This window comes from Parus major, chromosome 2 (genome assembly GCF_001522545.3).
Source record: "Parus major isolate Abel chromosome 2, Parus_major1.1, whole genome shotgun sequence".
In the NCBI taxonomy this organism is placed as follows: Eukaryota; Metazoa; Chordata; class Aves; order Passeriformes; family Paridae; genus Parus; species Parus major.
Window position 1 is genome coordinate 139,390,710 of NC_031769.1, and position 27,125 is coordinate 139,417,834.

The following is a 27,125-nucleotide window of genomic DNA, read 5'->3' on the forward strand; positions in this document are numbered from 1 at the left end:
AGGGCGGCCCCGGGCCGCAGCGGCTCCTTCCCGGGCCGGAGCGCCTCCCGGCGGCGGGGCTCGCCGTCCGGCCTGCTCGCCATGAACATCGACGTGGAGTTCCACATCCGCCACAACTACCCCTGGGCCCGGCTGCCCGCCAGCGTCAGGCAGGTGCGGACTGCCGGGCTCCCGGCCCGGGGAAGCTGCGGGGGGACGCGGGGCACTCTGCCCTGCCTGCCCCGGGGCAAGGCGGGAGGGTTCCGGTGCGGGGTGTGGGGCTCCCTGTGAGACAGGGGGGATATGGGGTGTGCACGGCCCCTGTGTGGGGAAAGGGGGCTCTGTGTGTGTGCGATGTGTCGGGAGAACGGGATGAGAAAACGGGGTGTGCTCTGTGTGTGAGAGCGGGGAGTGTACGCTTGTGTGTGTGGCCTCAGTGAGGAGAGTGGTGAGTCGGGGTGCCTTGGGGACCCAGTGGTCAGAGGAAGGTGTGAGGTCCTCGCTCAGCTTGTGCAGGTGTAAAACTGCTGAGTCGGGTGTCTCTTCTGCCACCCCTGAGTGGTGGCAGCCGGACCAGGTCGGGCGCCTTCGGAGGCTTGTGCAGCCCCGGGTTTCAGTAGGCAGGGAATTGTTTGCTGCAAGTGGCTCATAGCAAAGAAAACCTCATGAAATTTTGATTGCCTGGATTTAATGGGCCTCTGATAGCAAAGGGGAGGTATTGTGTCGAGTTGAGAGGAGGTTCTTGTTCCAAAGTCTTAGGCTGCTTTACAGCAGGTGCTGTTAAGCAATTCCTTCTCTTGCACAGAGGAAGGGTGGAGAGGATGAGTAGTCGCTGCAGGCCACAAGTAATACAATTTCTTGAGTTTGAGATTCCAGGAGCAGTAAGAGGAGTATAAATGATGATTTTTTTTTTTACCTGTCCAGCTGAGTGCCATATTGTTTGCTTTGTGATTCAGGATAGAAAATATGCCAGTATTTATTGCATTATTTAATAATGTAACTTCTGGAATACTATTTTGTCTACTTTAGTGTTAGTATAGTCCTTAATATTTTTGTCCTTTGAGTAAGTATTTTGGCTCCCTCTTTGGATATTTAATTAATTCCAGAACCTGTCTCTGATACCAGGTGCTACTTTTCTAATACCTGATTCTGCAGTTTGTCTGCAACTTCCTTGTTTATGCCATATGTGCTGTAAAATACTCTTTTGTCAGAGGATCTCTTTTAATATAAGCTTCAGCGAGGGAACCAGGAGAGGGAAGAGAAAAACCAAACAACCCAGATCACTTGTTGCAAATGCTAGAAGAGTACTATGGAGGGGACAGTTCTTGAAATAAGCATCTGAAGCATGAACCAAAGTTCTCTTTTTATCTTCTTTTGTGATAGTCAAGTAATATGCTGTGCTTGTTCCTTAATCTTGTGACCTAGGATCACTTGATAGTTTTACTTCCGCAAAGCTGAAACTTGAGCTTTTTTTGTTTTAGTTTTTGTTTTTGGTGTTAGAAGTTTCTTTAGGTGCAGCAAATAAAGTTTCACATCATTCACCATGCTTGTTTGTGCTGCACTAATTCAGGGTAATTTCTTAAGGCTGAATGACACTGAATACTTGGTAAATGTGATATATCATGTCTTTGATTTGAAGATCAGATACTCCCTTTATCAGAGTGGTACTAGGAAAAAATAATTGAAAAATGATTGCTTCAATATGCATCCTGTGTAGAGACCTATTTAAAGGCATTTTTGAACTCAAAGAGAGAATAAAGATGCTGTCATATTGAGCTGGAGGACTCCTGTGCAATGACAGCTGCCTGCATATGTTTCCCCATAACACACTTTACAGTGTGTTTTGTTTTAACAAACACATTTAACTGAAATTGTGGGAGATTGTGCAAGTCAGCTAAAAAGCCTTTATGTTTTCAAGGGTCTTGGAAACTCCCAGAGGGAATATGAAAGGCAAGTTGTACTCTACAGCATCCGCAATCAGTTGCGGTACCGGAATAACTTAGGTGAGTTATTAAAGCAAAGTTACTTCTGATTCCTGCCCCATTCTTCTGTGTGGAAGCTTGCCTCTACTGCAAAACTGCAAGAAGAAATCCAGTTCAAAGTTCCTTCCTTCCTTGAAAATAAATGTTTCTAAATAAAAAAAAAAACATGAAAAATCTTGACTTTTTCAGTCCATTTGGCAGCTTTTCTAATGAAGTAGTCTTGAAGGTTGCTGAATTGACAGGTGGAACTGAATTCCTACTGTAGTTCTGCTGCCATTTTCCAAGAAATTAAGTGATGTTAGTTAAGCCTCTCAGGTGAGATGCAGGCAGTTACCTTGACTCACAGGAGCTTTTGGCTATGACTTGTTTGCAGACTTTCAATTTTGTTTACATTGACTGACTCTATTTGTCCTACTAAAGCAGATAATAATTCCACTAATTAAAAGGTAATTTTCTACAGGCTGCATAAGTTCTGTCTCAATGGGCCACTTCCTAGATTTTAGATAAATCTATTCCTTAAACTCTCTGAGGCTACTTGTATCACGTTTAGAAATCCTTAGATGTTAAATTCCACTACTTTATTTTGCTTGTAGTTTTCTGTCAATTGCCATTATGCTATTTTAAATCCTTTGTTGTAACACTTTTTAAAAAATTTGAAGATCATAGAACACTTTTTCTCCCCTTGTAGTTAAGCATGTCAAGAAAGATGAACGAAAATATTATGAAGATTTGTTAAAATACAGTCGAGATCACCTCATGTTGTATCCGTATCATTTGTCTGACATCATGGTAAAAGGTCTGAGGGTAACACCATTTTCCTATTACACAGGCATCATGGAGGTGAGTGCAGAGCTGTGGTGGGAGGGTGTTGTTCTCTGTCTGGAGATGTTGGTAATGGCCCAGTAATGCATATGAGGCAGTGTCAGGTAGTTTTTTTGGTTTTGTGTAGGCCTGCCAAAAAGTAAAGAAACAGTAAGGAAAGTTTGTTGAGAACCGCTTTTACCTGCAGTGTTTTCCCTTCTGCCCCATTAGCCTTTCAGGAGCTGGACTTTGGTCATATGGAGCTGGGGTGGAACTCATTCTGAGACCAGACTTTCTCTTTTGATGTTTGAGATTTGTGAGTCTTCACTTAAAACTGCAAAAGACATACCTCATTTTAACCATACTGGAAACCTTTTGAGAAGCCTGAAGCAGATCTGTTTTTATGAGAACAATGATGCTTCTGTCTTCTGTCAGCACTCTGACAACCTTCTTTTATTTTTATTGGATATTTGAAGTGCTTTTATTTTATTTTGTATATAGTGATTGCAGACATAATAGATTAGTTGTTTGTTTATTCTGTTATTACTGTTAGCAATTCTACGTGCTGGTTTGTTTTTGTGAGGAGAGACACAGGATTTTGTTTATTAGTCTTTCAGCCAACTTTTTTCTTTGCAAAGCTTACGTTAAACAGGAGTCTCACATTTTATGTATTTAACTTACTGTGTAATGATTAATCAAATAATTGTCAAGTTTGATAAGGTAACTGACTTTAATAGATCTCTTTAAATTCCATTTCATTCCTAAAGTAGAAAGGACAGGCAGAATTTTGGACTTGCTTCTCTGAAACGATGGCTTTTTTTCTTGCAACTTAAAAGTTTTATTTTCTTTTTGAGGATATAATGAACAGTGAAAAAAGTTATGATTCTTTACCCAACTTCACTGCTGCTGACTGTAAGTATTACCTAGAAGAATTACTGCTTTCAGTGAGTTAGAAATAAAGAGCTTCTGAAAATGGATTTGTGGGCATCTGTTTGCTTGAATATGAGCATGTGAATGAAGGTGTAAAAACATTTAAATAGTGATATTAAGAAGTGTGTGCTCTTCGTACAGGGTTCTGTCTGTACAGGCAGGACTGGAATTGGGCTGGTTTGAGTACAGAGAGGCATGGTACAAAACCTTGCCTGTGTCCTTGCTTGCTGTGCATTCCTGTTTGCCTACACTTGCCATTGCTGTACATCAGCAAGCTGAGCTGCTGGTTCTTTCCCAGTGTGTGTTTTTTGGCATGTGTTGGGCAGAAGACTTCAGCAGGGCACTGAGAGGCTGCTGACACTCCCGTGAATTGGCATCAATGCAGATTGAGGGATTATGTACCAGAAAAGAGAGGCAAGATGATCTGGTATTTTATTACACTCTGGATGTGCCAGAAGTTTTATCTATTACACCTGGGAATGAGATGGGAAAGCAGAAACCTTGAACCTGCTGGAGGAGAACAGAGTAAGATCACTAGCCCACTGAGAATTCTTATAGAGCAAAATGTAAACTCATGGCACAGGCAGGTTGTTAACCTGTGACTGAAATGTTAGATATATTTAACACTGATTTCCTTGCCTTTGCTATGCATTCATGAAGTTCATTTTAAGGATAGTGCGTAGGCAGGTGAGGAATAGCCCGCAGCTTTTGAAAACAGTTGATTTTGGTTTTAGAAGGATATTCTCAGTTAACTACTGGTTAGCCTCTGTGTAATGTTCACAGCAGAGGAACAGATGAGGAAGAAATTTCCTCAGCACCCTACTGCTTATTGGAAATTTAGTGGTAGTCAGGAGTTTAAAGAAATAAAAGGTTTTCCTGCTTTTGTTTGATTTCTGCTGCCCTCAAACAATTCCGTTATTTTAGCACAGCTGCTGATTAGTGGCTGCAGTGTAATTGACTTAAACTTCCTTCATTGCTTCTTTTCATAAGTGCTAGTGTTGAACTAGAAAGTTGGAGTTAAAGCTGAGACAGAATATGGATTAAAACTAATGAATAGTTTTCTACTATCTGTAGATAGTACCATCTACCATATGTTTGTGGTACCTTAATGGTTGAAGGCTAGAGATTGTGGAATTAAATTTTTATTCAGTTTAATTCAAATATATCTCAGTCATATTCCTTACATGATTAAGTGGCCTTTTGTGTCTAGTCCTTAGAGTTCTAATCCAGTGCATGGTATGGATGTTGTTGAGGGAAAGAAAAGCTATCACTATTAATCTGAAGTTGTTGATGGGAGTATAGGAGGAGTTAGATTATTACCTGCTACCCTGTGACTTGAGCGATAGGGGATTTCTTTTTTTTTTCCCCCTTAACCTAAACACAGTGAAAGAATGGGGATGGACTATGGAATGAATTTAGCTCCTATAACTGTCCTTGTATTTTGGATAAAAGTAAATAAAAAAGTTATTTAAGAAGAAGGTCTGATGCTTTGACAAAGGTTTAATATATTTTCAGCTTAAACTTGTCTTAAGATAGATAAAATATTGCTTATTTTTCAGGTCTAAGACTTCTTGGCATAGGAAGAAACCAATATATCGATCTAATGAACCAATGTAGGTCTTCAAAAGTAAGTTTGTCTTTAATTTTCTCTCCCTTTCCTTTACCCTTCTGTCCCTCTTTCCCATACTATTTCATAGGAAATTAAGAATGGAACCATCTTCTGACTCTGGTCAGTTTAATAGTGTGGCTAATTGAGTGTGATGTAGTGTATTGTTAATTATATTATGTTTCCTCAAGTTAATAGAGCTTTTTGGTTTAAAATTAAAGTATAGTAAAAATTACTAATTTTTAATTTTTATTAGTCTTTTCTTTTTGGAGCTGTACTATATAATACCAGATAAATAATGTCTCCTGGCCACTATAAGCAGGGAACAATGATACTGGTTCTGAAAGAACTATTCCATGTTTCTATGTGTGCCATTGAGATCACAGTTTATTCTGTAACAGTGATCCATCTAGGTGTAAATTCTTTCAGTGTGTAAGTTTTTCTCTAAGACAATGCTAATGAGTGCACAGACAGCCTTGGATGTGAACAGCCCATGTGGAAAGCACTGTGATGGTTGATAGAAGTAGAGCCTTTAGTTTGCAACAATTCCTTCCTTTCTTCAGGGAACTCAGAAGTGCTCTTGCAGTAGCTTCATAGTCCTTTAACTGAAAGTGAGCTTACCAAAACATGCAGCTGATAGTGAACCAAAAAGCAATGACTGTGCAATGAAAGAGAAGGTATTTAGCTCTATAAATAAACAAACAAACAGTAACCTCCAATTTTTCTTTCATGGATTGACACTCACTGTATTTTTATAGCACTGTGCTTATTTAGAATGTTGTACTTTGTCCTTTAAAGTAAATAAAATATATTCCTAAAATGTGTTTTTTGAAACTCACTGAACTTCTTTAAAATACTGTTTCCATACTTTGCTCTCTTACTGGTTCAAATTAGAAAATGTCACAAATAGTTTAAATTTGGACTTGATCCTAATACAATGGAATAGTGTGGATTTTAATTAGCATCCCCTACAATATGGAGCTTATGGGAAGATATAAAAATATCAAATGGAATTTTTTTTTACCTTTCTGTCTCCATGTGATCTGAGAGAGGAGAGAAACTTTTGCTACATGACAATACTAATAGCATGTATGTCTCCAGTCTGTAAATATATTGTACTTAAAAATGGATGTTTATACAGATCAGTTTTTATAAAGGTAAATGAATGTCTGTGCATGTGAAGTGCTCTTTATTACTATCTCAAATGGACTGTACCACTGCAGAAATTTTTCAGAAGGAAAACTGCCCATGATCTGTTACCCGTGAAGCCTGTGGAGATTGCTATAGAGGCGTGGTGGGTCGTGCAGGCTGGTTACATCACTGAGGATGACATCAAGGTAGTGTAGTATGGACTGCCTCTCTAAATCCAGGTTAATACTGATAGTTCCTGAAAGCAGGGACTTTCTTTCATGTGAAATACACAAAGATTATATTACAGATTTGCAGCAACTCTCTTAGGAGTGTCTTAGAGATTGGAACTAACCGGAAATCATGATGTTTTCTTTGACACGTTCTGCCTTCTCTCCCCTTGGTACTTTCTGCACTATGTACAGTGTAGAGGTTGTTCTACATCAGTCAAACTGTGATAACTTATGTGCGTGATCATATGATTTGTAGGAAACAAGCAACAAAGTATATTCTCTTGAATTTCATATTTAAGCCCGGACAGGTCAATTTTGACTGAATCTTTAACTTCACTATAATTAGTATCAGAATGGTGGTGGACTTGATACATATTTTCTTTGTTTCTGTTCTTTGTGTCTGCTTAGTTTTTCATTGTTTGCACGTGAAAACCTTGTGAGATGACTTACTGTTTCATCCTCATTCTGCTTTCATTTCTCACAGGTGTTTTTTTTTTGCAGTCATTTGATCTAGATTGATTTTCTTCTAGAGAAGTTTTTTGTTTAGATTAGAACATACTTAAAGCAGTGATGCAATCCCTTTTTTGAAATACCTTAGGCTACTCATGTTCGGATATCCCAGCAACCTAGGGTAGTTCATTTGAAGCCAATCACTTTGATATTGTAATGGGCCACTTTCTAGAATATTCCAGTTGTGTGGCTGAACACTCAGTTGGGAAGTTTTAAAGAGCAAATCTGTTATACTGGACTTCACTTGCCAAATTCTTGTGCAATTAATTTCCTTTCCTAGAGCATGCATAACTTTGTGTGGGGACAAGCTAAAAAATTTAGAGACTTCTGACAGGAACTGCAGTAAATTCTTCAGTGCAAATCTTTTAGTTAGGAATGTGGGTTACTCCCTATACTGTTACATTACTTATGACTGATTTGAGGCTTAAGTGTTTGGGAGTTTATTGAGTGGTATTAAGTTACATAGACTCACTTCTGCAAGAAACTAATATTATTTTTTTTTAACCTAGATTTGTACTACATCAGAGAAGTCTGCTATTGATAAGATAATTGATTCAGGTCCTCAACTTGCTGGTTCATTAGACTTCAATGTAGTTCACAGTAAGTTTTAATGAACATTTCTGATTTTAGATATTGCTTAGTAAATCCTAGTAGTGTCTGGAAATTAGGAGTAAAGGTGATGTAAACTGCTGAGGCATAAAGGAGAGTTGGAGGAAAATATTCACTAGCTTGTGCAGACTGCAGTCTAGATCCTGTAAATGGTTTATTGGTGAAAAATTAGCAGCTCTGTTATTGCTCTGTTGTTGTTTGAGTCAAAAAATTCTTTCATTAGAAGCTGTCAGTAAAGATTGTGGGGGAAGAGAATGTAGATGAGAACAACAGAAACTAAAATTAAAAATGTCAGAATTGGTAATCCCAAGTAATTAAAGTGCACTCCTTGCTTTTCAAAGGAGAGTTTTTTAGATTCTTCTACTATCTTAATCCCATAAAATGGGGCTGTCTTGTTTCACAGAAGTCTGCAGCTGTTACTGGCTTCTCATTTCTGTGTAACAAGTAAAAGGTACAGACATATCGTGTTAGGGAGTAAAAATTCACTGACAAAATCCTCCTGGAAAAGTCTGTAAAGGCTTGTCTTACTACAAGCACTCAAACCTGCACATGGCAGTTTTTCATGAGAAATTGAGGCAGAATTTCATTGCCTGTTACTGAGCAGAACGAAAGAATTACAAAAGTGAGGTTGATGAAATTCATACTCTTAAGGGGATCTAAAACAGTATAAGGCTTAATAAAATTCCAAAACCACTTCATAATCTTTTTTATAAATGGCCCAGTGTTTTTGGAGAATCTTACAGTACAGATTTAGTAGGTTTAGAAGGATCTAATGTATGGAAAAAGAATGTACATGCAGTTAATGTAATGGGACTGTGAGAAGGATCATATTTTCTGGGCAAAGAAGACTGTTGAGTCTAGACTGTGATGCCATCAATACATTTCAGGTGTATAGATAAGGATGTATCAATCATAAGAGCTGAACCTAAAGGAGAGACAGTGTAAAGCATGGTTAGCATGTAGATGACTTGTAATATCACCCTGATCTATAAAAACTGGTTTGTTGATACACATCATTGTGTAAAACTGATTGTGTTACTGACAGAGCTGAATGGTGAATCAGCATGAATCTAAGTCAGTTGATGGGTTAATGCAGGTGTTTTATTTAAGATCTGATTGAGGATGGTAATTTAACTAGATACAATGATGGTAATTTAACTAGATAAAATATAGTTCTACAGGCACATACTGTAGCTGAGCTCTCTGTGTGTATAAAACATCCTGACAGTTCCACTTCAGGTGTTCGGTACAACTTCACCTGAGGGCTCTTGGTAACTTCACCACCACCATAATGAATATGGTGTAGATGCACTGACCTTGGGTAACACCAAAGAAACCACAGATAATAAATTTGGCTTACTTGTGCTGTGCAGTTCAGCTTTATGCCTTGCCATTAAAATATAGCTAATGTTCAAGAAGCATTTTAATAATGCTTTCAGGCAGATGATGTGATTCTTGGGGCCAGGAGTTGGACTCCATGATCATGATGAGTCCTTGCCAGCTCAGCACATTCTGTAATTCTGTGATAGCTGTTAAAAGCTTAGACTCTAAAGATTACCATACTGTAATTTTTTTCTCTTTCTTAAGATCTTGGTACTGGCTTCTCTGCAGAACTGAGTTGAGATGCTTAGTGCTCAGTTTTGAGCTGGGAAAATGCAATTTACATGTTTACCATATTGTTGTCCTTGTTGTATACAGTGTCTGTCTATATCTGCTGCAGCTTTGCTGATTCTTTGTGCTGAAATGCACCAGAATTTCTTTTTGTAATTGTGTAAACAACACAATGTGTGGCAAGGATGTGTAAGGATTGGTGTGTTTTGTATCCTTGCTACCACGTGTGTCACTTCTGGCCTGAGTAGCCAAATGCCAGCATCCTCAGGTGACAAAGCCAATTGAGGATAAAACCCCTGCATCTTGACAGTACAGTGGTGATGGTGAGAACTCAGTTAACATTTAGGGAGAGATATGATCATGTTTTTTAAATGGAGCTGCTTTAATCTGTGGTCATTTCACTGTGCTGTCCTGGAAGTACTTGTAGAGGTCCAAGTGTGCTGCATCAGGCTGCAAGTGAGGAGCTCTGGTTTGGGGTGACACCTGGTTGGTATTAGGTGTGGTGTATTAATCTGTGCATTGCAAAGAAATACTGGTGAGGATATGAGGGAAAATTACTTTAGAATCTGAGTTTGTTGGTGGGGAAGTCTGCTTTTTATCTTAAATATTTTGCAAAATGCTTTTTTGCTTTTTTTCTAAAATGTCCTTTTGTTTAAAAAGGTTTGTATAACAAAGGATTTATTTACCTTGATGTACCAATATCTGATGACAGCTGTATTGCAGGTAAGTAAATACTTCATGTTATTATACCTGTGTTGTCTCAGTTTCCTCTGAATTGTCCTGTAATTCTCTGTCTTGGAAGCTGCTTGTCTATGTGCATGTGTGTGTTGAAACAAAACATTTGAGCTATGAAACTTTTTACTGACTAAATGTTTTCAATCCTATTAAAACATCAATTTTATTGTATATAGAATTTGTTTCAACTTGAATTGTTAGGTTATATTGAACGCATATGTAGGTAAGATGAGATTCTTTTATGGGAGTCATGGCATGAATTAATAAGTACCCTCCTATAAGTTTGTAATGAAAAGGAAGATGAGCATATAGAATTGTAGTTACCTTACCAAACAGACATGGGGTTTTGACTTCTTTTTAGACAGATGTAAGTTTCTAATAGATACCAGTTCTATTCTTCATGGGTATTGTCACCTCAATTAGTCACAGACTGTGCCTGGGGACTGTGTAGGAGCTTAAACTAGCACAGCATGTGGGCTGGCCTTTGAGCAGCTTGTTATGCTGTGATAGGTCTCAGGGGTTTCTGAATTCACTATAATCAAAGGCGTAAGTTGTTTGGAACTTGGTCTTAGAAAAAGTACCTGGCATTGCTGTACAGAGATAGTTTAAGTGAAAGTTCTCTAAACACAGGAGACTTACTGCTTAGGTAATTGCTCTGATAGTCTCAGTTCTGGAGTATGTGGGTGGTGTGAGATTGTTCATGTCCTGTATCAATCACAGTCATGATTTAATCTCCATCCACATTACAAAATCATTTTATGGGCTGGACACAAAATTATCTGTAGTTGATGAGCTGGAAAGTGCAAGGCTATGATGGAAGGCAGTGCAGTTTATTTTCTATAAGAAAACATACTGACAATCATTACTGTCCTAAGGAGTGGCAGAATTTTAAATACCTCATTTGCTATGTTCAGGTTTTTGTTCTTTGTGCTTGGGAAATCCTCCAAATTGCAGGTACCATGAAAACTAAAGTGTAAACTCATTTTTATGTTTTAGTATAGTTTCAGTTCAATAAACTAAGTTACCAAATTGTAATTTTGAAAGTAATTCTTATTTCAGTGCCACCACTTGAAGGTTTTGTGATGAACAGAGTGCAAGGTGATTACTTTGAAACACTATTGTACAAGATATTTGTTTCAATAGATGAGCATACTAATGTGGCAGAGGTAAGTAAAACTTAACCTGTATCAGGGAGATAGGAATAATTGAAAATGGCCCAAAGCACAGTGCTAAAAATACTTAAAGGTACTGATAGATAGACAGTGATTTTGTTAAGATACAGTGCCAGACTTAAGATGCAACCTGTAGCTTTTATAGTGCTTCAATCTTGAAGGAGTACCTTCAGTTCAGTGAAACAATTACATTAGCTGAAATTAATTTATACAGAGTTGACTAAAGTAGGCTTTTATATAAGTTAGAACTGGAACAAGGTCTGTTTTGCTAATGTGAAAAAAATTCAAGTAATTTTTTCTTTGGCAGTGAAAGCACACAGGGTGTTGGCTTAAAATAGGAATGTAGCTTTTGGATAAGCATAGTTTTAGTATGAGACCTTATGTTTTCATAAGGTCTTCCCAAACTTGCTGAATAAATATCTGAAAAATACCCATTAAATGTGTCCAGGATTTGTTTTTTTCTTTGTGTGTCTTCTGACATACCTGGCTAACTTAAAATGATATATACATGGTTAGCCTAGAAATTACAAAGTGGAAGCATGCAGAAGAAATATGAGGCTAAGAGGTTTCATGCTCTTTTTTCATGATCTTTGATGCAGACAAAATTTCTTCTACCAGTACAGGTTTAGAAATAAGACCAATAAAAAGATGCTAAATCCCACAAATAGTGATTACCTGTCCTGTTAATTTGCTTTCTTGTCTTTTTTTATTTTTAAGCTGGCAAACGTGTTAGAGATTGACTTATCTTTAGTAAAGGTATGTGTGTACAATGCATTTGTTTAACTGGATACAGAAAGTTCACTGTCCTGCAGCCTTGGTTTCATACAGCATTTCCTTACTCTGTGTGTGTGTGTTCTGCAGAATGCTGTGTCCATGTATTGTCGGTTGGGCTTCGCTCATAAGAAAGGCCAAGTAATAAACCTGGATAATCTTCATCCATCATGGAAGAATGTTCCTTCAGTAAACAGACTGAAGTAAGTGTTTTTACTCTTTCTTAGGCTTATTTTTCCTTTTGAAGGGAAAACTTCGAATATCTGATTTTAAAGCTACTGGTTGCTTTCTTTGACTTCTGCAATAACAAATCTCACTTGGCTTTCTAATGTGTATAATGACAAGAATACATGATTCTCATGTTAAACTGAGGATGAGGAATGGTAATTCAGCCTGTAAGTTCAGAGTACTCCATTTGGTGCTATTACTTAGTGCTGGCTTTTTGACCTTTAGGTACCTAGTTGCTCACTTTTCCAGCAGATGAATGTGTGTTTGTTTTAGACTCCTGGGGCCAGAAATAACAGCTGTCAGTGTGCTATTAGAGGGGCTGTGGCTCTTGGCACTGCTGGCAGTGAATATGTGCATAAAGTTTGCTGTCAGGACCCATTGAAGTTGTCAGTGACACTCTCACATAAGTGTGCATCTATATCACTTCCCAGGAAATTGCTGTTAGTACCAGTCAACAGAATTCTCCAAGTCAAAATGGCAAGTTGTATTAATTAGGAATTGTTAGGTGCTTTTAGTTCTGCTAAGCCACTTAAAATTACTGCTATGCCTGTTTCTTTAATGCTTTTTCAGACTGTGAGAACAAAGTGGATTAGATTTTTTCCATTGGATTCTTCAATGATGGTGGTTTGATTTTTAAGATCTCTTCACAGTCTGATATTTTCAGCCCCCCAGTAAGCCTTTCTGCTGAAGCTAAAGCAGGACCCTGAGGGATATTAAATTGGACTGATTTAGGGCTTGGACATACTGAAAGGCATGTGTTGGGTATGCCTGTGCATGAACTTTTAGGACTGGAAGGCAGAGATACTTCTCTGGTGCTACAGTGACCGATAGATGTGGATTTTAATTCACATTAATAGGAGTACTTTGGATCCTCAAAAGATGCTGCTTTCATGGGACAGTGGGGAAAACAGAAGTCCTATACAGGAAGCTGGGTCATCAGCCACAGATACAGATACCAACAGTCAAGATGATCCAGGTTAGCACTAACAGTAAATTTTAATACATTAGGATCAATTATTTTTATATTTGTAGAGTGGCATAGGCTGTAAAGAGGTCTAGAAACAAGTGAAACACAGATTATGTAGATCTTTTGTCATATGGACTACTCAGTGGGGGAGGTGGTGTCTACTTCTTGGTTTAAGAGTCTTGAGCTAAATAACTTCTTTCTGAAGATGAGACTGATATGTATTGTGCATATAAACTTGACACAAAGATACCAACTTCTGAATTAAATTAATCAGTAGTTTTGTAGTAATAAGGGTATTTTGTTTTACTTGGTATGGTGGTAACTGTCTTGGTTTCCTTTTCTTTTTTTGTTTGTTAATAGATATGATTAGACTTGATTATAGTATTTTAAAATAAAACAAATGTGTTCATCTACTTCCTTTTTATTTTCTATTAGCTGAAACAGCCAGTGTGAGCAGCCTGAACCTGTCCAGTGGACACACAAAGCGCATTGCCTTCCTGTTTGATTCTACTCTCACTGCCTTTTTAATGATGGGAAATCTCTCACCAGTATGTCAAAATTGTTTGATGTGTTATGCCAAAAATAAATATGTAGAACTTTAAATTACTTTGCCATCAATATAATACAGCTTTATTTAAAAAGTAAATACTAGGAAATCTTCTGTATTATTTGTTAAATAAGAGTTTTGCTTAATACAGCTTCTACTTGCCCATTCTGTTCTCAAAGAAGACAGTTTTGTTTTGTTGTTCCAGAACTTGAAAAGTCATGCAGTCACTATGTTTGAAGTTGGGAAACTGTCAGATGAGAGTCTTGACAGCTTCTTGGTGGAGCTGGAAAAGGTAAATTGTTACAGTTTTGACAAAATGCTTTTTCAGCGCTTGAAGTGTTAAAGGGGGCAACTCCACCTTCTAAAGATAAGATAATTCTCTAAGTACATCTGTAGAATCATGTAGGAGAAGTGCTGTTAATTGCTGTATCATTTCATACCAGTCAGGATGACTGGACACTTCTATCCTTTTACCTAAAGAATGAATCACGGTTCTAATTTATAGATAATGTCTTTGTGTGCTTTTTGACCATTCCACTAGCATGGCCAAGGCCTGCCTTTCATTTAATAGTTGCTGTAGATACCTTTACATATAAGCTGCAGGGTTATTACTCAAGAACAATGCTTTAGAATGCTAATTTGTTGATCTTTCCTTTGTGTAATTGATCCTTATATAAACAACCTGCCACTGTATGCATTGGTTTTGTTTCTTGTTTAGGTTCAAAGCACAGGGGAAGGGGAAGCACAGCGATACTTTGACCATGCCCTTACGCTGAGAAACACAATACTGTTTTTGCGGCACAATAAAGACCTGGGGGCGCAGGCTGTACAGCCTGATCAACCAAATAATGGTACTGTGAGCACTTCTGGAAATCCTTCTAAGTTGGTTTACTTACCTGCCATGGACTCAGCTTTCTGCTCTTGCTGCTCTTGTAGCAGTCAGTATCCTACTTGACTGAAAATATTTTGAAATATTTTTCATCATCCTTTGAGCATTTGTTACTGGGTTTGCTTGTTGAATGACAGATTTGGTTGCTGAGTCTTGCGCTTAAGATCCAGAGCAACAGATTAAAGCGTAATGAAGGCAAGACAAGCTGAACTTGAGAAAGATTGTTTCAGATCACATGCTTCTGAAAGCCATATAAAAGAGTTAGCTATCAGCTGTTCTGTCAAAGAAACATTCTTCAAGCCATGAAAAGGAATGTATTTTTCTAATGGGGACAATTTTTTAGGTTTTTCTTTTAAAACTTAGTTGACTTTCTCATTATCTCTGTGTTTATTTCCTGTGTTCAATTAGTTGGTGAGGAACTAGTGTGGTGTCAGACAGCCCTATATGCCTAGAATTGCTAAAATTTTGTACAGATTTACTAAAATTCACCCCAATTGTTTTTGTGGAAAATACTGGCTTATCAGAGAATGGAAATTCTGAAATCATACTTAGTGTTTGTATCTTCCACTTCAAGTGATAATTTAAGAATCTTGTATTTTGAACATAGGGTTCCCCTTGGACCTGTTACGATGTGAAAGTTTGCTTGGTTTGGATCCAGCTACCTGCAGCAGAGTTCTCAACAAAAATTACACTCTGCTGGTTTCCATGGCACCTCTCACCAATGAAATTCGACCTATTAGCAGCTGTACACCCCAGGTGAAAAAATGTCAGATGTCCCTTTTAAAGTGACAAAATTATTAGCATGTAGAATATTACTGTAACTAATAAAAGATGTTGAGGAAAAATGTGAATATTTAGTAAATCATAAAATAACTTTGTTTAACTTACTAACAGTTTTTCTGTTCAAGTTAGCAAGTGACACATATTTTGTTCTTGAATTTAGATTAATAGCAAATACATTACTGTCATCTTTCTGTGAAGACTCCTGTGTAACTGGACTAATTACCTAGAATATAGTTAGTGGAGAGTAATGAATATGTACTTCAGTGCTCAAAAACTGGATTTATATTTCTTTAAAATTGTTGCTTCTTAAATTAAATTCTTAAATTAAATCTGTATGAATGATGGTTGCAATCTGAAGTTATTTCTAATTTCTTGAATTATCTGCCTTCAGCATATTGGGCCTGCAATACCAGAAGTCAGTTCAGTTTGGTTCAAACTGTATATATACCATATAACTGGACAAGGACCACCCTCCCTGTTGCTCTCTAAAGGAACACGTCTTCGAAAACTCCCAGATGTTTTTCAGGTAGTCTGTGTATGGATTTATTCTCCTTTCCTTCTCCAAGTGTTTCAAATATATGCTGTATGCTATTTAGAGGTAACAGTTGAAGTCAGAGGTACAATTCATTGTAGATGATCTTCCTTTTCTAGAAGCAAGTTTTAGGTAGCATCTTGATTTGTTTTCTTTCAAAGTTCTGAAAAAGGAATGCCTCTTACAACTCTCCCTTTGTCAGAATGTGACTTCAGTATATTTAATACCACCTCTTTGAAGTTTAGTGTAAAATGTGGCACTGCAGTATTAAGAATTGAGCTTTGTTAGCCCATCCACAGAGAGTGTTAGAAAGATAGAGAAGAGCTGTGTGAAAAGATGGAGACCTAGTATATTGTGCTTTTTTTTTAGCATTGTGCAAGAAACATCACTTCTACATACAATTCTGCCTGGTTTAGAAGATGGCTAACGTGATCACTTACAACTTGTCCAGATCTGTGCTGGAGACTTTGGAGTTATTGGCTGTAGTTCTCCCTGCAGTTTAAATGACAGAATAATAAGGATTGCATTAGGTTGGAAAAAAGGTCTTCCTTGCCCTGTAGCCTGACTTGTAGCAGTGTCTGGAAGGAGGAAGAAGCAGCACATTGTGCAGTAATTCCTTGTAACACATTTCCACTCTCCTGCATGTTCTGGTCAGGAGCTTCCTGTACACACAGATTGTGACTCAAATTGTTGGTTGTGCACTGATGAGTTGATTTCCTTGGTTCCTTCCAGCCTGGAATCCACCTAACTTTTTAGCATTCATACAGTGCTTTGGCAAGGAGTCCCACAAAACAACACAGGTGATCAACTTCTGCCTGAAAGATTTCAGATGCTGCCTTCTCCCATTCTGTCTCTGAGATACTAATAAAGACAAATGTACCACAAAGGAGCACTGCTGGGTATTCTGTATACTAGACAAATGTAGGTGGAAGTGGCCATGACAACTTCTAAACTTGCCCATATTGACTTTAATTTGAAATGCTGTGGGCATTTAGCAGTGTTTGGGTCTTGCTGCTCACAATGGAATTTGTAAAATAGTATTGTTCAATTTTATAATTGCAGAGAGGCCTCTAAAGTTTTTGTCTCATTTTTTTCATCCTGTAGATACATGAGGACCTAAATATATTAAGAAGGTTTGGAGACATTCAGAGAGGGAGTGGTTTCTTTGGTGTACCTATATCAGCAGTCCTCTCTAACACTAGGATCTGTAGATTCCATTCCTCAAACCTTTCATGTGTCCCTTCCCTTGTGATTTCAAAAATTTTGTAGATACCTGTATTTCTAAGATCTATTGTAAGATCACACTGGATTAAGTGAATCAAGTCTTCTAGAGCAGAATGCATTTTGTAAGGCCATTGGTGATGACCATGATTAAAACTGTAGTTTGTCATTAGGTTTAAACCACCTGTACATGTACAGGTTGTGTGCTTTTGTTAGTAAAGAAGCATTCAGTGTGGTAGCCTTGGAAAACTTAAAATATAAAACTTGGAAAACTTAAACATACTGGATGGATCTCAGTGTGCTGACAAGACAGATTTTCTTGAACTAAACAATCTCCCAGTCTGGTTCTTTTTTTTTTTTTCCACTGTGGGAATATGAGTGCTTCTCTCCTGCTGCTGTTTTGTAATGTCATTTTCTTAGGGAACTGTCAAGATACTTCTAGAAATCTTATGGAGATGCAGTGGAATTCAATCTTGAAAACTGAGAAACCAAGAAATTTAGTGGTTTTGTCTTCTTGTTCCCCACTGTGCCCTTGATAGATGTTTTGGGGATTAATTTATCTTTGTTCTTTACTGATAGTATTAGTCTATGCAGTTTATATTTTGCTTTTAAATTTATGTGGGATTATATCCATCTCTTATTTGCTAGAAGGCTGCTGCAATAGCCACATACCTTTACAGGATATGGTGACAGATACCTCCTGTCCAAAATGGCACTTTGAGGTTGGCAAACTTCTGTCTTTACCAAGAATATGAACATGAGAGAGCCTTGGTTCCAAGTATAGCATTGTGGAGCTGTAGTTACCTATGGTAATTTCCTAGTCACAATGGTATGCTAATGCCTAACTCAAATATTTCACTTTATGTGCTTAGATAATTCATTACTACTACACACACTCTTAATTTCTCTCTTCCAGGGTTATGATCGCTTACTAATAACGTCTTGGGGTCACGACCCAGGAGTAGTTCCTACTTCAAATGTGCTCACAATGTTGAATGATGCTTTAACTCATTCTGCTGTTCTAATTCAGGTACAGAGTGCTCTGTATAAATGATGAGAACCTGCTTAATTTTTTGAGTTAAGCTGTTCTGTGGTAGAGGATATTAACAATGTAGAAGAGCTACACTTTTGTCAAGAGCTGAAAAATATGTTTAACTTCTGTAGGCAGTGCTGCTGTGATTCAGTGGCTGTTAAGACAGGTTCTGAACTGAATTCATATTATGTATGTGTTATTGTATTATGGGCAGGCATAACAAGTTTTGGTAGCTAAAGTAGAGAAAAAAGTAAACTGGGATGAAAGTGAAGGGTCCACAAGGTTTTTAGACAGCAGTGACACAAGGTAACCGGTATTACGAATTGTTAATTAAAGATATACAGCTTTTCAGACTGCTTGCTATTTAACTCTTGGAGTAAAGTATGAACAGAACATGCTTTTTATCCCAAATAGCAGAATAGGTTGGGTTTTTCTATTTGGAAGAATTAAAATTGTTTCCTCATCAGTTTCTTTGGTTCAGCTGAACTCTCAGAATCAGTAATCTAAAAAATAGGTGTTTAATATTGTAACAAACATAAAATTACACATTCTCAAAGGCCAGTTTGTAAGCAGCCTGTGACTGCTGAAAAATGTTCTGTGTGCAGGGTTGGGAAGTCCCTTTTGCTCCAGAACTGCTCAGCCTTTAGGAAAATACTATTATAGCCAGTAATTGGAGAGAAAAATTGCTTCTCTTCAGCGAAGGGAACCTCACTGTGTTTACCACATGCATTTTAAAGAGAAAGGTGGGGTATTTCAATTATTTCAGCTAAGCAAGATGTTTAATGTGTAAATACCTCCATTGGTTTGTTTCATCAACTTGGCTGGTACTCCTTAAAAGGGAGCAGAAGTGGGACTGAGCTAAGCTGATGAGTATTTTTTCTGTTCCTGATTTAATTTCTTGCTGTTCAGGGTCATGGCATGCATGGAATTGGAGAAACAATGCACATACCTTTCCCTTTTGATGAAGCTGAGCAACAGGGAGGTAACAGATCATCTTCAGTGCAATTTCTTCTTTACATTACACGTCTGTTGCACATCACCTTGTGCAAGAAGGTTGCAATAATCCTTTTAAAACAAATTTTGTTGATCTTATGAGTCATATGAGAAAATAGAAAGTTTTAAATGGTTCATAAGTCTGTTCTGAGCTTAGAGATACCACCTTCCCCTTTCTGTCTTCTCTAAGTAGAATGTGTTTTCTTGCCTCTTATCTCCTAACACAAATGTAAAGAAGTAACTTCTACAAATACCCCAAAATCCTTTGTGCATACTTGCTTATTAACTAGCATATTTATTAACTGCATAAATAAATTTTCCATATATTATATTGAGCATTTCTTAACTGTAAGACAGATGAGACCAAAAGTGAACAAACTTACCTTGATTATTAGCACCAGAAACCTACTGTGGAGGTTTTTTCCTCAGGAAAAGCTAGCAAAATCTATTCTTTCAAAGTCTGCCTAGTTCTACTGATTTTGAAAGGGAGGAATTAACAAGTTCTCAATACTCCTTGATGAGTAGTACAGAAGCTTTGCATAGTTGAGGCTATAACCTCTCCAAGTGAGAGCTGTCATAGAAGTATGAATTTCCAGATGTGAAATCTAAAATTATTTTAAATATGCTTAGAAGATTCTGGACCAAGTAGAAATAAAACTAACTTCATAGTATAGTTTTTACTAGGTTCAAAATTCATTACTATTATATTTGCTCTCTCTGATATGTCTGGTTTTCCATCTAGTATCAAGCTGGAAGAAACCCTGAAGTTAGAATCTCTTAAGTTCTGACATGAACAACTTGGTATTGAATTTCATGTTAAGCTCTAATGCTGTATTCTAATTCTTTAGAATTTCAGATGTGTGAAGCATGTATCTTTCATTGCATCTGCCATAAAAGATCTGGCACTGAAAGAGCTGGACACCTGATTCCTGGCTGAACCTTGCCATTTCTGTCTCTGAATGTGTCTGTGTAGGAGAGAGATTGTCTTTTTTTTGGTATTTTTCTTTCTCCTTGACTCTATTACTGTATTATAAAACACCTGGTGTTTCATGCTTGGTGTTATCCCATATCTAACAATGTGATCACTAAGATGGAGAATTACAAGCAGGAAAAATCTTACCCTGGCCTTGACAGGAGCCCACATGGTTATGGGGAGGCCTCTTTTAAAATGTGCTGCAATATGTTTTCTTTCCTCCTTAGACTTCTCTCGTGTGAACATGGGCATTCATACTGCTTTAAAAATACTGAGGAGCAAAGTCGACTTGCAGCATTTTTGTGGCTATGTCACAATGTTGAATCCCTCAAGTCAACATGCTAACAGAAAGCTGAGTGATGCTTCTGATGGAAGAGGTTGGTTACCAGTAATTGTCTTTTTCATCTGTGTCCCCTCAATTTCCCATGCGATCCCTTAAGTAAAGGTGAGCAAAGGATTAAATTCTTTGATTTGTAACTCTACAAAAATACTATATACTCTTGTATACTGGTCACTCTACAAAATACTATGTACTAATACAGATAGGAACCCATTTTGAGTGTAAATCTATTGTCAGTAGGCTTGCTTCCTAATTCTTCTTTGAGACTTGGCTCAGAGATACTGAATACAGACTGATATATGACTGAGCTAGAGCAGTCAGTAAAGGGAAAAAAATACTCCTTTAAATATTAAAAATAAATTGTGCTGCTTTTATATGCCAGCGCTTAATCTTTCATAAGTGTTGAGGATCCCTAAATAACTCTTCAGTCCCAAAATGAGTCCAGCCCCATGTTTCCCTTCTTTCAGTTTTGTAGCTTCATACTCCTTGGGAAAAGGTAACAAAACTTCTATTTGTGTGCCTGTTTATGTAAGAATTACTTTGCCTTTAGGAGAGCCTGAACTAGCATCAGGATCTGATGTAAATGGGAGCACAGAATCATTTGAGATGGTAATAGAAGAACCCTCAATGGATTCTGCAGTCAAGCAAAGCCTTGAAGGTAAAAACATGACAAATGGCTTGTACTAAAAATTACCTTGTTTTTAAGGATCGGAATTCATTGTTTGATTATTCTCTGGGACAAGTCCAACGCAAAATTCTTCTTCAGATTCCCTTAAATATTTGAGTAGTTCAGTAAATGAGCTGTCTTTAAAGAGCATGAGTTGTCTAGTGGATCCAAATCTAAGATCTTTGACCCCAGAATGAGCTTTCTTGCTTTCTTTTTCTTACACTTTCCTTATCTCTTGTTTTTCTTTCTGTAGTACCCACAACTGAACTGGAATGGGTTCCCCTGGAGTTATGCTTTGGCATTCCACTTTTCAGTTCTGAGTTGAATCAGAAGGTTTGCAGAAAAATTGCCACTCATGGATTATGTAGAAAAGAAAGGTGAGCTGTAATTTAATGGTTGCAAGTTTAACAGATGGTGTGTCTGGAGATTCTGCAAAAAGAGATACCTACAACTTGATGACTACAAACCAGAACTGAGCTATGTTTATAGAGTAGCTTATTCTGATGCAAAAGAGTTGTTTTTTGGCTCATATGTGTACAACTAGTCCTCAGTTGTGGTAAGATTAAGATTAGGCTATTTTTTATAGTTTCTGTAAAGCAAAAATTAGTTCTTTGTTGTAAATTGTCTATGAGCAGATCAGGAGAAAAGCAAATTTGGGTGCCATCCTACTTGTTTTCCTTTCCTAGCCTAGCACAGGCTTTTTTTTCCTCCTGACCGTTCTGGAGTAGGGGAGGAAAGTTTGCAGTTGTGCTTTGATGTAAAATACATTTAGCTCTTAAGGAAATTTTCATTACTGTTGGTATCATACTTGATAAGTTTAGTCACAGCTTATGATCCAGCTTTTTTCTTTATGAAAGATTATTCTTTCAACAGTGGAATTTTGGGGTTTGTTTCTTTTGTTTTGTAGTGGGGTTGGTGGAATTTTTTAGGATTATTTTTTGTGGCTTTTTTTTCTCTAAGGCATGGCTCTGGAAATGAAAAGGCTGCTTGAAAATAAGGCATATGGCCCTTGCTATAGTAGTTGACCTGCTTTTAACAATATGTCACTAATGAAGTTCTTAAAAGCCATGTTACCAGGCTGTCCTAGATAGGAATGAGTCTAATATATTACTTTACTTCAAATTATATTTTCCAATTGCAGTAGTTTCATTTCATTCAGTGTAAATGGTGTGGAAAATAGCTTTTACCTGACTAGACTGATGAGCAGGTGAGTCAAGCACCTCTTCAGTGATGATAGTATTGTCAAGCTTTAGTGTGAAAGCTTTTGTCACATGATGTTAGATACCACTGGAGTTACTTGTGAGCAAGGTACTACAGAGGTACATTACTGGTAAAAAATTGTGTACCTTGACCATAGCTTCTTTTCTTTTGTTTTTTTACAGCCTTCAAAAACTCCTACATTCCAGTAGAAAGCTGTCTCTTCAGGTCCTTAATTTTGTTCATTCATTCCAGGTAAGGAGCAATAACCCAGATGTTAATTGCTCTGTATGCCTTTCTGCCCTCTTATTTGCCTTTCTTGGGCATATGAAAACATACATGGTTTGTTTTATTTGCCTTTTCTTTAAATGGTAACTGTATTAAGCACTCAAGTGCTACTTGAAGGACAAAGCAAGTATTATATATATATATATATATCCCTATTTTAGCCTCATTTAATACTTATCTCAACAAGTGTTTGCTTCCAGTGTGTAATTATTTTCATTGTTCTTTATGGCACTTGCTCAGCAAAGTTGTCCTTTCATTCATTCTGTAGTAACACAGCCTACTCTGCTGGTTATGTGGTGGCTGCTTGGATATGTTAGAGAGATTTACTGCAAACCAGGGAGATGCTAAGTTTATCTGCCTCTCAAGTCAGTGTTTCCTTAGAAAAAAACAAAATATATTAGCATGGATTTCATGCTAGTTACTTTTGTACTTGTCCTAAGATCCCTCTAGACCTTAGTGTTCAATGAGATATGTAAAGCTACATATTCTGGAATGATTTTTAGGAGTGTAGGTAGGAAATATGGATCTTGTGTAGCAAGCAAAGATGAATCCCAGGTCTGAAGCCTGCTCTGATTCTGCCTGGAAGTAAGCCATGTTCATGTGTAACATGGAGTATGCTTAGCTTCTCTGTCTTATGATACTTTCCTCTAAAACTCTGTTTTTAGTAAGGTAATGAATTTGCAAATTAATTAACCAGGTAGTGTTATGGATGATGTCATCCTGAAACTGTCTCCAGATGAGAATACTGGAGATTCCTGATAGGTTTGAAGCCCTGAAACCAACTCTCAGTCTCAAGTGACTCCAGTCCTAATGTGTTAGATGTTATCTCTAAGATACACTTTTCTATATGATGTCCATAGAAAGGAAAAAAAGATGCTGCTGTGAGTTTTAAGATGAGAAAACCAAACTTCTGGGAAATAATGCCCTCTGCATATGGTCAAGTAATTGCCTCCAAATACATGTATCTGTCTTAGCAGGGTACAGGATAAATAGCAGTCTGATAGATGTTCTGAAGATTTTGGAGCTTTCCATTAATTTTTTCTAGGTCTTCAGTTTTGAGTCTTAAGCTTCCCTGAAGGTTTCTTGGAAACCAAATCATACATGCAAAGATACAGCTGAGGCATCTGTATGCTTATTTTATTTTGTTTGTTCTGTTTTTACTTCCATATTTATTTGGCATTCATTGGATTATAGTAACACACTTCAGAAACTTCAAGTGTATTTGCAGATTAGATTAACCCATCATATTCTTTGTTTTTAAGACATGTTTTTTTTTGTTTTGCTTTTAGGAAGGTATTTCAACACTGGATCAGCTCCATGATGCTGGTTCTTCAAGTTCACTTCTGCAGCCTATTTCTGCAGATTTGGGTGTTCCTCTTCCTGCCAAGAATCTCATGTTCAAGGAAGGTGTATTATCTGAATGGAATGGATGGGCCCCTTCCTCAGTTTTTTTCAACCACACCTAGGGAACAGGTCAAATAGAGGTTCTTGTGCATTGATCACTAAATGCCTTTCTTCTATTATGGTTAATTCCTAGTGCCAACCACTAAGAAGTGTACTGCTGCTGCAGCATAACCCGTGTAAAAGTAGTGTTACAAAAATGTGTTGTGTTGCAGTATTGGGGAAGTACTTAAACTGTCTAGAACTTGTTACTCATTACTGCATATCTTGCTGCAACAGAGAGCTTTTTAGCTGTCAGCACTATTTTTATCTTGAGACAATCTTCCTTTTATAACTAAACATGCCCTTTGTAGGCTTTCTGATGATTGTTAAATTTCTATGCTGTCACCACAAAATTGCAATAGTAGTTTTCTATGTTCGTTACTCAGACATAAATTCTGTTTAGTTTTGTACTGTATTACTGAAAATTTTTCTGTATAAAGGTAAGAGATTTGGCTCTTCCTGTGAAAGCTCAGTGATACCAACTGTTTAAATAAAAGTGTCGTGATGATATGGGGCATTAAAGATTGTTGAGTTCTGTAGTTCAGCTTAACGGTGGGGCCTTGACAAATCAGTACAGTGGGAGGAGGAGGCTGAGTTAGTGCAAACTCGGTGTCCTGCTGGATGATTTAAGGCCATTTTGAAGATGAGTGATGCACTTCCATCTCTGTCAGTATTTGGTGGAGGTATGGAATTGTGGAAGATAGGTGGTGGTTATCTCTGTTCGCACTGTTCTTACTGGTAATGGATTCATCCTCCTCTTGGTAGAAACCAGGAGTGTCTGAGATTTGATCCCGCTGGGAGTCTTCTGCTGTAATTTGAAGCTAGTGATGATTCCTGTGGGCAAACTCCTGTCATCATAAATTGAGTTTAAGGTAGTTAACTAGTTCTGTCCTGTTGATTAATGTTTGAAAGACCAGAGCTCTTGATTTTTCACATCAGTTGTTAGCAAAGGAAGGTAACAACAGAGGATGTGAAGACAGAAAATTTAGTGAATCTGTGTTCCTTGAACTATTAGCTGTTGATCATGAAAAAATTAAGCTTTTTCATCTAAAATCGTGTTCTGGGTCTATTTGTAGGGGATGACTTTATGTAGCATGACTTTACTTTGTTTATATTAGGTATTAACTTTTTGCCAGCTTAAAAAAGTCTGTTCTGTTTAGCACATGAGGAGGATGAGCAATGTAGTTTGTTAGGACTTCTTTGCTAGCTTCCTTCTTTACTAGAACTGCCTTGTTTTAAATAGTCATAACTAAATACAAGAGTTAATCATCCTGTCATTACTATCCTGCAATACACAGTGGGTCAAGGATCTGTGTCAGGGATGGTGCTGAACAGCAGCAAGGAGAATAAATGCAACATGTGGGTTTGTATCCTGTTCTCGTTAAAAAAACATGTCAAAAGCTTGAAGAGGACAAATGTACAAATGTATAGGATAATGCAGTGACTTAATTTACAACTGTGAAGATCCCATTCTTTTTCACTGGCTTTGTGTACATTCCTGAAGTGTAAGCATAGGACTTGTGCTCTAAGCAACTCGAAGTCTGTAGTGCTTCAGTTTGCTCAGTGCTGCTTTCTTACATCAGTTTTGTTCTGGAATTTTACCAGCAACAGCCGAACATGAATATGATATATTCTGCATATATGACAGTTACAATACCCATATGCAGTTGATCATTTACACTCCTGTGACTTTTTGTACTGGACATGCATACTCTCATATTCTCCATAGCAGTTTTTAAGTTGCCTTATTTCCTCCAAAGTAAATTGAAGAGGAATTTGATGTCAGTCTGCTATAAATGGCTGAGAAAACCTTTACTGTGAGAACTGTTACATGGAGATGAAGCCTATACCTGGCACTGTAGAGGAATTAAGCAGCAGAGATGGCTTACACTTTCAGGGCTATAGATGTTACTTCAAGTGCTACTGTGAGCTGCAGTAGGTGAGCTAGTTTGCTGTATTGTATTCAATTTTGCCATGCACTATCCATACTAGTATGTAAAGTGATAGTGCAAATTTTATGAAAGTTTGAAAATAGATGAAAACGTTCTGTTCTCACTGCATATTCTTCAGTGTTGCTAAGTGAAGGATATTATCCTTTGTTATTAGATTGTCTAAAGTAAAGTTTCTCGATAAAAGTAGCCTGCTCCTCACAGTTGGTTACTGTCCACAAATCTTAGAATTAATGGTGAGAATTCCAGATGTGTTGCAGTTATTTAGAACTCAAACCACTCTAATTTAGCTGTTTCAACACTAGTTTAGGAGCTTATATATTCAAATTTGCATATCTGAAGTTTACTGAATAAATTACAACCAAAGAAGTCTGTTGAAATTCCTGAAACTCTACTACAGCACCAGTGCTTGGGGTGGTCAAGAGACTTCAAACTATGTGACTTTTGTTTTAAATATTGTGTAAAAACCCAACAGGTCTCAAAGATCTTCATACCAAAAGACTCTATTTTATATTGTATTGCAAATAAAGACAAATAAAATAAATTTCTTCAGGTAGTTTCATTGACTGTGGGGAAAATCACATGCATTACACATTGTAAAGCTTCTTTTAAGTTTCTGTTTCAGCAAGATTTTTAACTTGCAGAGGATGGCTTGGCTTTGTGCTCTGGCACAACCCAAGTAGTACTGAACCTAGATGGATATTCTGGAAGATGTTCAGGAGCCAACTAAGAAGTGTGTTACATTTGTTTTCAGGTTTTTTTGATCATGATTTATTGCACTTTTTTCCTTCATTGTTCTCAAATTTTCCCTTTTTTGTTCATTGTTTCAAATGGTTTGTATTTTGGAAGTTTTAAGTACAACTGTAACTGAATACAGTTGTGCTCTTCTAGTGTGGCATTGTTAATATTATACATTGAATTGTACAAAGTCTGTGTTCAATTAAATTATTGACACATGTAACAAATGTTTACAAATAAACTGTGGTGTAGGTCAAACCATGTGCAGAA

General features: G+C 37.3%; 1 protein-coding gene across 1 annotated transcript; it reads left to right on the forward strand.

Annotated features, from left to right (window-relative positions):
• FAM91A1 (family with sequence similarity 91 member A1) lies at window positions 1–27,125 on the forward strand. Its single transcript, XM_015619214.3, has 24 exons — window positions 1–153; window positions 1,898–1,982; window positions 2,650–2,801; window positions 3,617–3,674; window positions 5,252–5,319; window positions 6,522–6,635; window positions 7,679–7,769; window positions 10,050–10,112; window positions 11,184–11,290; window positions 12,014–12,052; window positions 12,158–12,270; window positions 13,153–13,271; window positions 13,698–13,810; window positions 14,015–14,101; window positions 14,528–14,660; window positions 15,306–15,454; window positions 15,873–16,007; window positions 18,151–18,264; window positions 19,177–19,249; window positions 20,461–20,610; window positions 21,124–21,231; window positions 21,494–21,617; window positions 22,623–22,692; window positions 24,015–27,125. The coding sequence occupies exons 1-24, from the start codon at window positions 82–84 to the stop codon at window positions 24,189–24,191; spliced, it is 2,514 nt and encodes an 837-aa protein (XP_015474700.1). The 5' UTR covers window positions 1–81; the 3' UTR covers window positions 24,192–27,125.

What these genes read in the sequence shown, in the direction of transcription:
- FAM91A1 (XM_015619214.3), top strand. Translation starts at nt 82, where the DNA reads ATGAACATCGACGTGGAGTTCCACATCCGCCACAACTACCCCTGGGCC. An exon ending in CAACAGTCAAGATGATCCAG is followed by an intron (nt 13,272 to 13,697) that starts GTTAGCACTAAC and finishes ATTTTCTATTAG; the next exon opens with CTGAAACAGCCAGTGTGAGC. An exon ending in TCTTGGTGGAGCTGGAAAAG is followed by an intron (nt 14,102 to 14,527) that starts GTAAATTGTTAC and finishes TTTCTTGTTTAG; the next exon opens with GTTCAAAGCACAGGGGAAGG.